A 12,331-nucleotide genomic window follows, 5' to 3' on the forward strand; every position below is an offset into this window, starting at 1 on the left:
ACAATTTAGTCATCCTAGCGGTAAAAAGCTATGTGACTTAGTCAGGAGCACCGGAATGAAAGGCAAGCAATTCATTAAGATACTTCAGGAAATTCCCAATTCTTGTAAAATTTGCATGCGATACAAAAGGGTTGAACCCAGACCTGTCGTGGGGTTTTCACTGGGAACATATTTTAATGAGAGCATTGCCATGGACATAAAAGAAATTAATGGTAACAAAGTATTGCCCCTTATTGATCATGGTACCAGGTACAGTGTTGCAGCTAAAATTCCGAGTAAAGAGAGCTCCGATATTATTAGTACTATTTTCAAAAATTGGATTACTTATTTTGGTACTCCTAGATTTATTCTTACTGACAATGGCAGAGAATTCAACAACCAGGCGTTTAGGGACATGGCACAAAATATGAATATTGTCGTTCATACCACTGCTGCTGAAAGCCCATGGAGTAATGGGCTAAATGAAAGTCACAATGGTATTTTAGGGGAAATGATGAAGAAAATCCTAGAAGAAACAAATTACAGTTTCGAGGTGGCTCTCGCATGGGCAGTAAGTGCAAAAAATACACTTCATATATAAATATAGTCGCAACCAACTCGTTTTGGGCAGAAATCCCAACCTACCTGATTTTCTTAATGACAAACTTCCTGCACTAGAAGGTGTCTACCAGTGAAATTGTTGCAAATAACCTTAACGCTATGCATGCTGCCAGGAAACACTTCATAGCGAGTGAATCTTCAGAAAAGCACTCTGCCACCAAGTTAGAACAGGTATCACCCAATCCTATAAAAATGGAGATGTTCTCTACAAAAGGAACTTGTGTGATAGGGGGCTCGGGTCTGGGACAGTCAAAGGGTGGGAGAACAAATAGGTGCTTTTCAAGCATGGCGGCACCTATGTTAGAGTACATCCATCTCGTTTAGCTTTCTACCCTGAAACATACCAGAATCACAATGAGGGTAACAATGAGGAACTGAGCACCCACAAGAGTCTGAAGGATCCCCAAGAGTGTCAAACTTTGAAGAGAATATTTTAGAAGATTGCCAATGACACAGAATCAGACTGGAAGAAGTTAAATGTCATAAGCAGAGCAGGCAAAGCTACTGGTAAAAATAAACATTTGATGGAACAGGGTGAACCTTTTTGCTTGGATTTTGAACATGGAGTTGCCGATTGGCAAACTGATGAGACTGAAGAAAATGAAGAGCACCATGATTCCTGCACTGAGGAAGAAGTAATGATCACCTCTGCCAATGATAGCCTGGAACTAGAGGAAGCTAAACAAAAGGAACTTCAGAGCTGGGTTAAAAATAAAGTCTATGTTCAAGTATCAGATCAAGGCCAACCAAAAATCTCCATCAGATGGATTTACACAAGCAAAAATTCCAATAACCAACAAACATTCAAGGCCAGACTCGTTGCCCGAGGTTTTCAGGATAAAGATGCTGAGAATCTAAGAAATGATTCTCCTACATGCTCCAAAGAAGGTTTACGCATAGCATTAGCTATAATGGCATCCAACCATTGGGTATGTAAATCCATGGATATCAAAACAGCATTTCTGCAAAGCAAGAAGTTGGACCAACTGGTTTATCTGAATCCTCCCAAAGAAGCTAATGTACCCCAAGGCTACATTTGGAAACTCTCCAAATGTATATGGCTTGACCGATGCCTCTAGGTCCTGGTATCTCACACCCAGGGAGGAATTGGTGAAATCAGGAGCTATAGCTTCAAAATATGATCAGGCTATATTTACATGGCATTTCGAAAACAAATTGCAAGGTATAATTGCTACCCATGTGGATGAGTTTTGCTTTGCAGGGTCAGAGATTTTTCATAGAAAAGTTATTGGCAAAATCCATCAAGTATTTGCAGTTAAATCTGAAGAAATTGCAGAGTTTCAGTACATAGGATTAAACATCAAACAGAATGGGGAAAATATTAAACTCGAACAGAATGAGTAAAGAAATTGAAATATATCCCAGCAGAAACTGGCAGGAGGAATATTAACGACAAAATATCCACAGCGGAAATTTCTGAAATCAGGCAAGTTATTGGTCAACTTAACTGGCTGGCTACCCAGACCAGACCTGATCTCAGCTACGATGTCAGTGCATTAAATTCCATTTTCAAACAACAAAACAATGTGGAATGTATAAAACATGCCAATAGAGTAGTAAAGAAAGCCAAGAAAGAAAAATCCCAGGTAGATATTTCTGACTTAAGAGATCTTAATCATCTCAAGACTGTTGCCTACAGTGATGCTTCATTCGCCAACCTGACAAATGGAGGATCTCAAGGTGGTTACATAATCTTTTTAGTTGGCAATAACCTGGCAGTCCAAGCGCATTAAAAGAGTGGTCAAAAGCACACTGACTGCTGAAACCCTAGCCATGGTTGACATGTCGGAGGCCTGTCTATTTTATAGGAAACTACTATTAGAAATACTACAATTAAAGGATGAACCCGAAAATATAAAAATAATCTGCAAAACAGATAGTTCCTGTCTCTATGACTCCGAGCATTCATCTAACCAAATACTAGATAAAAGGCTTCGTATTGAGATGGCTATTTTGAGAGAAATGCTGGAAAGAAAAGAAATAGCAGATTTCTCTTGGATACCTACCAATAGACAGGTAGCTGACTGCTTAACCAAGAAGGGAGTCCCTTCATTTAAGATACTTGAGTTCGTATCTGAACCTAAAGAAACTGATATTCAAAAATAATTTTTTTCTTTCTTTTTCAGTGGTCATCTAAAAGATAAGAAAAAGGGGGAAGTATTGTTAACTTTACCCAGTTGTGTCCCTTGAATACTCTTCACAACAGAGAGTTAACTTCCCTACCAGAAACGGTGTAAATAGAACTTTCGAAATATATAGCGCAAGCGGTACGCATGTGTTAAATAAATGCTCTTCGACCCTACTCCAGTTGTCAGTGTTTATTTGCTTTTAGAAATATAATTACACGTAATAGTTAATCAAAGATGATTATTCCATAAGAACACCAAAAAACCTAATAAGCAATTAATTAAAATGAATGTTTAAAAGAATATGCAAATTAGCTAACTTTTTTTACTAGTGAATGCAATTCCACTACCCATATATAACAAAGTTGTCTTTCCTTTTTAAATAAGTAGAAAAAAGGGGTTTTTAATATCAATACACAATAAATAAATAAAAAATTCATAAGAGTATAGATATATGCCAGAAGCCAAAAAGTCTCTGAAATATGTAACATATAATTTTTATATAAATAATTTATATTATATATTCCATAAATTTATGCCCACAGGGTTTTAACATATCATGTGACTCCCCTGCTTGTGATCTCTCAAAACCAATCTCTATTTCTGCTTTCATGCTTATATTTTGGCAGTGCTTTTTGTAATTTTGATAAACTAACAAAATTTAGATAAACATTTTTTTTTTAAATTTCACTTACCTTTTCGAATTCTGCAGTGCTTGTGATGGAATTGGCCATCCATTTGGAAGATTTGATCTCGTTTGGCATAGCTGTAGCCATATGAGCCTAAAATTAAACAAACCATAAAAATTTAGGCTGGTGATAACCATGTTCTCTGTAGCTTATATAAAGTGGGGCATACAGATCTCTCACATTTTGAATGGATATCAAAAAAAAAAAACAATCTAGAAAAAAATGAATAGTTCAAATGAAAACTGTGATAAATCCAATTGATTTAAATTGAGACATAAAACATAAAAGGATGAATATATTAACTCCAGACTTTCATTAATAGCTTATTTTAATTTAAAGTAGAAAGAAACTATACAGCTATCATTATGTACAATGTGATTTTTGGAATGTGTGAGTGCTGAAATGCAACACTTTTTGTATTAATAATTTCATAATTTTTAAAATGGTGTTTATTGCATTTCACATTTAAACTCTTCATACGATTCTATTAATAAAAAATTACTTAATTTTAATTGGTTTTAAAAATCATAGACAAAATGTGATCATTGTTAAAAAATATTTTTACATTTTGGGTTCTTCAGACCAAGTGTTATTTTCACAACGTTTAAGTCCATGAAACCTCTGATCTCCTTCAGTTCTATTTTGTTAAATGCAAAACCCGTCGGTCGAACTTGGGAATAAAATACTTGAAAAAATTCGGTTGTAAAGTTATACTCTTCTGGTGGTTGAAGGTTCAATCCTCAGTGTGGATGACACTTAAAATACAACTGAAAATTACTTAAGACTTCTACCCAGTCATGGCTGATGGAACAAGAGCATGCTAGCCCCGTAGATTAAATAAAGGGTTCCATTCGAAATTCTGTGCAGATTCTCTAACTCAACTAGAAACACCTGAAGAAAGTCGGAGATTACATTGACCAAAATGTTGTGAAAATAACACTCAAGATGAGAACAGTAGTCTGAAGAATCCGTACAATATGAATAAACCTCATCTAAAAAATTCAGATCATAATTCTCTGGATTGCCCACATAACTGGTAGAATGTTCATGCCATTTGTTGTAGCATTAAGTGGAAAAAATACACAGATATAATATAAAATAAATTTATTCCATTAGGTACAATAATAAAAGTCCATGTCTGGTAGCAACAACTGGCAAGTGAGTTAACAAGTAAATCACTAAGTTTCCAAGATTCCAACTCACAACTTCAACTAACTTCAACTAGTTTCGTTCTTCTTAAATACGTGAATCATAGTCACATATTTGAGCCATGTCACAATACCACTGCTACTGCTGATTCAGTTTTATTAAACAGAAATAGTATTCAAAAGGGATGGAGAAGGATACAGGATTATAAGTTTTAGAGGCTTAATCTGATCACGTTTCTGGTCACGCTTTGGCAAATAACGTTAATCACTTCTGGTCCTGATTGCACTATTAAACCTGATCTTTGTTTTATTAGACATCCATCCTCATGGTAACTTTTAAATGCTAAAAGGCTGAAGCTCAATTAAGTAATGAAAGGCTTGATCACTGCTTCATAGTACTAAATATCAATTTTGGAGTACTAATTCTGAAACTAGCAGCAACTAAAAATTGCAATTGGTGCAATTGTACTGGTTGTATATCTTTGTCTCGACCAAAGCGATTAGAAAAACCCACTGATATATTCCCATCAAAAGTTGATTTTGTGGTGAGTGGCAGTGCATAGAGCCAGTGACTAATTGTACCTTTTTTCTAAGAAAAAAAATCTTTAAGAAATTCAATAGAGCAGGTGAAACGATCTTTAGTCTTGGTGAGCAATTACTTAGAGATGGTGTCTTAATAAAAACATTTGTCACCTTATTGGGTTCACGTCAGGAAGCATATTTGGCCTATAAAAATCTTGTCTTAAGAAAATTGGTTGCATTCTATCATGAGATTTTTTGGGGGATACTGAGTTTCTATAGAAGTAAGAAAATTTAGAAGTTGCAGCAGTATCTTATGTAGCGCTTAGAATGAAGAAAGAAATGGTATGGGAAGTAGTAAGAAAATTAAAGGTTTGATCATTGTTTTACGTTACTAAACTTTAGTTTTGGATACAAATTTTGAACTAGCAACCACTCAAAACTGAGCTTAAGTAAAAAAAAAAAAAAAACATGCTTGAAAAATTAGTGTTCAATCACAATTTATCCGAAATAACAGATATTTTTCTCTGTTGATTCTTAGTATAAAATCATGTGAGTTTTTTTTTTGTTTTTTAATATCAATTTTCTACAATGTCTGTGTTTTGGTGCTGTGGTATCATAGTTATAAAAATGAAATTTAGATGCAATAGAAATTTACAAGCACCAGGCACTTTTAGACACATTTACATTTTATTACTGATATAAACGCTCTATAAACAAATGCTACTATAGATTATCTAATCTAATATATAAAGTAATCTTGTCGGATTTTCATAGTCAGACCCAAATAGCATGTACGCTGACAACAGTTTAAAAATTGACACAGTCAGGATCAGATGACTGTTAATATGAAAAATTTAAAAATAGTAACCTAAAAATCAGCAAGGAGGTATAACACATTCTAAATTGAAGAATCTCTGTTTACCTTGAGCTTAAAAATGTGCAAACAAATAAATAAAAAATAAAATGGCTTCTGTGCATCTTGTAAGTACAGTAAGATTATAAAACAAAATTTATGAAAAAAAAAACTGATTTCAAATCCAAATTTTTTGGACAAAAAAAAAAAAAAAAAAAGTAGCTAAGTGCAACGAGCCATGTAAAACAAAAAAAGATGTATCTGTCAATATGCCTTCTAAATTTTTATCTAAAGCAAATTTAAACTTGCATATGGTAAGCATCATCACTACCTCCTCTGGTAGGCTATTCCATAGAGCAGAAAGACAAAGAGAATGCCATCTTTCTTCTATAATGATGAAAGCACTTATGGTACCTTTTTTTGAGAGAAAATTCCTTGGAACATATTTTATTATACGTAAATGATGAATCAGGTCCCCTCGCATCATTCATTGTTCAAATGAGAGGTAATCATCCAAGGATCAACGGCCGTTATGCATCAAGTGCCAACATGAACTATTTACATGTTGGCAAGCTGATCATGGATTCTGATGTCAATTGAAAATATCTCCATTATTTTTGGATGGTGGCAAGTTTATACATGAGCTAATATGTTCAACACAGGTTTTATATGTATTCTTGGTACATTTTTTTTTCAATTTTCACCCCAAACAAAGCACAGTGTCATTTTGATGTAAAGGGCTACTATTGGGGACATAAGCAGCAAGATGTCTGTTCACATTACACTTGAACTTCTGCATGTCAGTACAGTTGGGAAAGCAGAATCTTGGGAGGGAGTTCCAAAGTCTAACAGTTCTGGGGGAAAAAAGTATTGAAGTAGAAGGGTTTCTTACACCTAGGGATCTCTACTGTGTAGGGGTGTGATTTAACTGCTTGTTGGGTTTGTCAAGGGTAATTATATCGAGGGAGTCCAAGTGCTTGTAGTTCATCAGAGCATTCACAACCAAAATACTTTTAGAACATTTCGTCAATGGGACAGAGGCTGAAGCTTAGATGACAGCTTAGGGCCTATCAGGTTGGCGACTCTCTTTTGAACCCTGTCCAGGAGTGAGAGACTAGTAGCAGATGCACCAGCCCAAATGTGCCAACAGTACTCCATACATGAGTGAATGGTGGCTTTATAGAGGTACAGGATAATTTCAGGTGTAAGTAGCTTTCTTGCATGGTAGATAGAGCCCACCTTCTTTGCAACAGCCTTGGCAATGCTCTCAATGTATCTGTTCCAACTCATGTTCCTTGTGAATGTTAGGTCGAGGAGTTTAAAGGAAGTACTTTCATACATATGCAATAGTAATTTTTCACTCGGTATAACTGGATGATGTAACAAAGTGAACGAAAGAAGAAATAGTTTTAACAAATGTAACAAGAAAATACAAAGAGTCTTTCTTCCTATTGCAAAGAACAAGGTGTCTTCAATAAGTTTTTCAAACTTTTTTTCATATGGGCACTTTTATTGATAGTACATGCATGAAACTGTAGTCCCCTTCAAAGTAATCTCATTCAGCCGCAATGCATTTGTTGTACCATTTCAAAAACTTCTGGAAGGCCCCATCGAACTCCTCTTGTGTGAGCATGTCAATGACTCTAGTCACAGCCTCTTTCATCTCCTCAATTGTCTCATAACTCATAACGACAGCCTCTAAGGTTTTTCTTGAGCTTAGAAATAACCAAAAGTCGCAGAGAGCAAAGTCTAGAATATAGGGAGTGTGAGGAACTGACTTGATGTCAATCTTGGTCAAATAGTTTGTGACAAGGATTGAGTTGTGGACTGGTGTATTTGCACAAATCTTTCACATCTTCAGTTCTTTGCAAATAATTGTGTGTGCAGTTCCCACACTGACATCAAACTGTGCACTTATGGCTCTATAGACACATGATGATCCTTATCCATGAAATTCTTTATTTGGCCAATCATCTCTCATGTTCTGATTTCCTTACTCCTTCCACATCTCTCATCGTACCTCACAGACTCCCTGTTTTCCTTGAATCTCTTATGCCACTCAAAATCTGATGTTTGATTCATGCAAGATGGTCCAAAAACAGTCTGAAGCATTCCATACGTTTCTGTGGCATTTTTTTCATGTTTAAAACAGAATTTTATTGCATATCATTCTTCTAAAGTGTCCTCACATCCAAATTGCATTTTTGAAATACACCAGCTGTGACAATCAGGCTTTAGTAGGGTGTATTCCAATTTCTGTTGTGGCTGTTCGTTTGAACCTGAAATCTTAAAAATTAGTCAGTCACCTCATAAGATGTATAACAATAACATACTGAATTCTCAAGAGTCTCTGACAATTTTAAATGCCTGGACAAAAAAGTCTGGAAACTTATTGAAGGCATCTCGTATCATTGTATTTATATCATAAACTTAATCAATGGACTGTACATAGAGAAAATTCAACCTTTGCAGGAATGGAGACAAAACCAATTTCTTATTGTGTCCTCGTTAGTTATTCTAATTAATACTGGATGGGGAGTAAATAGATAAGTTTTGTATTCATTAGATGTAAGCTTTTTGTACCAACCGCTATAGTGTTGTCGTGTCATATAGGTGTGAAAAGATTGAGCAGAAAAATTTTCAACTGAATGTGTAGCATCAAGTTCACAAAGATTAAAGGATTGATATTGTAAGTGATAGTCAAGCCTACAGAAGAATAAGACAAAGTTGGTTAAAAGACAGTGGACATGAGTTAAGTCAGCTAAACTGGACAAAAAGCAGAAGAAAAACAGATCCCTACATGATGGTATCACATAAGCTGTTTAAACCCAACAAATTGCATTCTATATGATTCATTTTTTTGTATTGTACTTCACAGACATTCATATATATCCACAAGCTTTTCAGTAACGATATTATAATTGTTATACGGCATAATCACATTGACACACCGGTTTTTGCTGGATCACTGTAGTTAAGCAATGTTGAACCTGGTCAGTACTAAATGGGTGACCATTTGGGACTTCCAGGTGCTCTCCACTTATCTCTGCATTGTTTCCAGTCGTCCTGGTCTTCTCCTTGCCACTGGACCCAAACAGTGCCGATTCAGGAGAGGTGTGGTTGAAGATTGCGCAACCCTTGCCTCACAATTACACGCGCAACTGCCCCTACAGGGGGTATCCTTTGTCTTTTGAGACTTAAAAGAGGCATCGGTCGATTATAATTGTTATATAATGCATATTTTAGTATAACAACGCACATGAGAGAAAGGAATGACTTAGCGCTCATGATTGAAAGTGTAAAATAGAGGCTGTAAGGCGGCTGGTCAGCAATCACAGTGAGTGGATCACACTAATTAGTTGATCAGTCGGATGACTCGGTGAGAAACTATGGGTATAAAAATCGGATATCATTTTCATGGGAAAGTTCAGTAGGTGAGGAAGAAGAGGATGTACCTTTTCTTTTTACTAGGGAGTCACCAGATCAAGGATAAATGTTTACAAGTGTCAGGTGAGATAATACCACAATGATCTTTAACGGTGAAAATTATGTTAACGTTCATTATTTAAGAGGACAGCTTAAGAATAACTTGTTTACATTTAACTTGAAAATGCCCATTTTACAGTCAACTGGGAAGCAGCTCTGCAGTATTGCGTTCCACATGCGTACAGTTCTAAGAAAGGAGAACTCCAGGAAGTTTTGTTTAGTTTTAGGTATAGGTAAAGACAAAAGGAAATTGTTGACAGTGGTTGTAGCTAGGCAAGTGTTTGCAGTGAATCTTTTACAGGGAGCGTAGAGCATAGATTGAAGCTTAGTCGAGCACTTGCCATGAAAATAACAATAGAGTAAAGACAGACTCACAATGTTTCTTCTGTGAGAAAGAGCTAGCAGAGGAATTAGGATCAATGAATATTGCACACTTCTTTATATTATTATTACAAAGATTAAAATAAAGATGTAATGCTACAGAATCTTATGTATAGAATCCTAATTCCAATTTTGATCAAAATCCATCACATTATTTTGATTCTAAAACAAAAAGTGTCTAAAATATAGGGCTTAAGCTTAAAGGGTCTTAAGAAGAAATTGAAATTCAGGAAATCTTTCTTAATTTCTTATATTGTCATTGAAATCAGTGAAATTGCCTATTTTTAAATCAAATCAATTGATTGCTTGCTCTAGTCGGTGACTCGACTCGATGTACCAGGAGGAAGTGACTTAGTCCACAGTACATTATAGTATACATTGCACTGTAGAGAACTTGTTGATTTTATAAAAGTATTTTTATATATAATAGCTTGAATTAAAGTTTAAAATGCAAAAGTCAAGTATCATGGTTCAATGGTGCTCTAAGCAGAAACAATTATTTCAAACACACCTTGTCTTAACAAAGAACCTACTGTTGATTTTATATACCGGACACTTCTGCTTGTGTGGTGATAAAACTTTTCAATTGCGTTTGTGATGTTAGGCTATTTATTTTATTATGTTAATTTTTATTAAAATTGGACTATTCGTTCTTTAATAAGATTCTTTCGATTATCTATAGTTATCGGAGACATTCCGATAAAAAAAAAAAATATATATATATATATATATATAGATCTAAAAACACTCCCAGACACAAAGTATATTTGTGTGAAATTAAAAAACAAATCAGTCCAGCTGTTTTGGAGTCCATAGGAAATAAATTCAAGCACATACAAAGTGCCCTTTATATATAAACGTTTAAAAATTGAATACAGCAATTTCCAAAAGAAATTTGATGAAATTTTAGTTATAAAACCAGTTTATGCATAATGTAGTTTTTTTGGGGTTTTTTAATATGGTGTTACCGTTATTTTAACAAAAACATTAAAAAGAAAGAAATATCCAAAATGCTACAAAAAACATTCCTTTCCGAAATTGAAAATTAAAAATAATGTCATTAATCCTTGTCTAAAAACATAGGATATGAATGATTAATTATATTTAACTTATAACTTTAAACCAAACGAGGAGTTTGGTTTAGCTTTACAACATATCAACTCTTTTTGTTTTATTGAATGTATTGGGATGGTACCCCTACAGATTCTGACGATGGACTGATTCTGACGTCACTTCCGGTAACCAGTTTCTGCTTTCGAGTAATCTAGACCTGAGACTCAGTGGAAGTGTGTCGTAACCTTACTTTGTCCTTTCAGTTGAGCTGAGTCCCACTCAACCAATATACGTTTCTGTCTTTTCTGTTAATATATATATTCCATTCACCGTTTTCAACCCTTCTCGTTCTTCTTTCAACGTTTAAACCACAACATAGAAATTTTATTTTTTTATGTTTGTTTCATTTAAACCACAACAGAATGCCAAATCAAGTTCTTGTACTCAAAGAGTTTATGCATCAAGCCAAATGTTTATTCATGTTTATTTGATTAGTTAGTCATGCGTGAAGTTTCATATCCAGTACAGCTCAATCTATGTCTATTGACATTTTTATTCTGGAGACAATATATCTGTTGATAATATTTTGTCCAACTATTAGAGGTTGGATCAGACAAAAGGCATACAATTATTATTAAATACTAGCTGGCAGTCTGGTATACAATACGCTTAAACATGATATTTTAATTTATGCAGATTGCGTATGTATTATTATGGAATCAGTCCTTAATTGGTTATTATATATTATGAGGAATAATTTGCCCGGTGGACTAATTCCATAAAAAATACTAATGATCATCAAATTCCATCTGTGTTTTTTTTTTTTTTTTAATATCATGCCAACTGATATTTGGGATTAATGATGAATGCTCTGGAAAAGTCAGTTCTAATTAATATGCAAACTAAATAATTTACAGCAATTTTATTTTACCATACATTGAACTAATTAATAAGAAAAAATTAAAATAAAATGGTGAAATACACCTGGGCTTGACCAGGGAATCCTTCGATCTGTAGATAGTTTGATATTTCAGTAGCTTTGGAGTATTCTATTAGGGTTTAGGAGGGTACAACTATTTAAAAATATAAATATTTCAGATCTGCATTAAATTTGATCCGTACATATCAGACATCAATTAAGAAAGATTTCCTGAATTTCAATTTCTTCTTAAGACCCTTTAAGCTTAAGCCCTATATTTTAGACACTTTTTGTTTTAGAATCAAAATAATGTGATGGATTTTGATCAAAATTGGAATTAGGATTCTATACATAAGATTCTGTAGCATTACATCTTTATTTTAATCTTTGTAAAGTCACATAAAAGTGATGTGAAACCACTGTGCTGGGGGAATTAATTTTACACTATCTGGGATGAGTATATTTCTTGTACACACACATACACACATGTGTGTATATATATATATATATATATATATATATATATATATATA

General features: G+C 34.3%; 1 protein-coding gene across 17 annotated transcripts in view; it reads right to left on the reverse strand.

Moving 5' to 3' along the window:
- LOC145239882 (oxygen-dependent coproporphyrinogen-III oxidase-like) overlaps window positions 1-12,331 on the reverse strand; it is a 985,985-nt gene that overhangs the window by 457,041 nt on the left and 516,613 nt on the right. For all 17 annotated transcript variants that reach the window (XM_080103476.1, XM_080103478.1, XM_080103489.1 and 14 more), the window contains one exon: window positions 3,443-3,529. In XM_080103476.1, the coding sequence (XP_079959602.1) occupies window positions 3,443-3,529 (87 nt within the window). The remainder of the gene's footprint in view (window positions 1-3,442; window positions 3,530-12,331) is intronic.

The sequence above is a fragment of the Euprymna scolopes genome, chromosome 19 (assembly GCF_053919585.1).
Source record: "Euprymna scolopes isolate OS-2025 chromosome 19, ASM5391958v1, whole genome shotgun sequence".
Classification (NCBI taxonomy): domain Eukaryota; kingdom Metazoa; phylum Mollusca; class Cephalopoda; order Sepiida; family Sepiolidae; genus Euprymna; species Euprymna scolopes.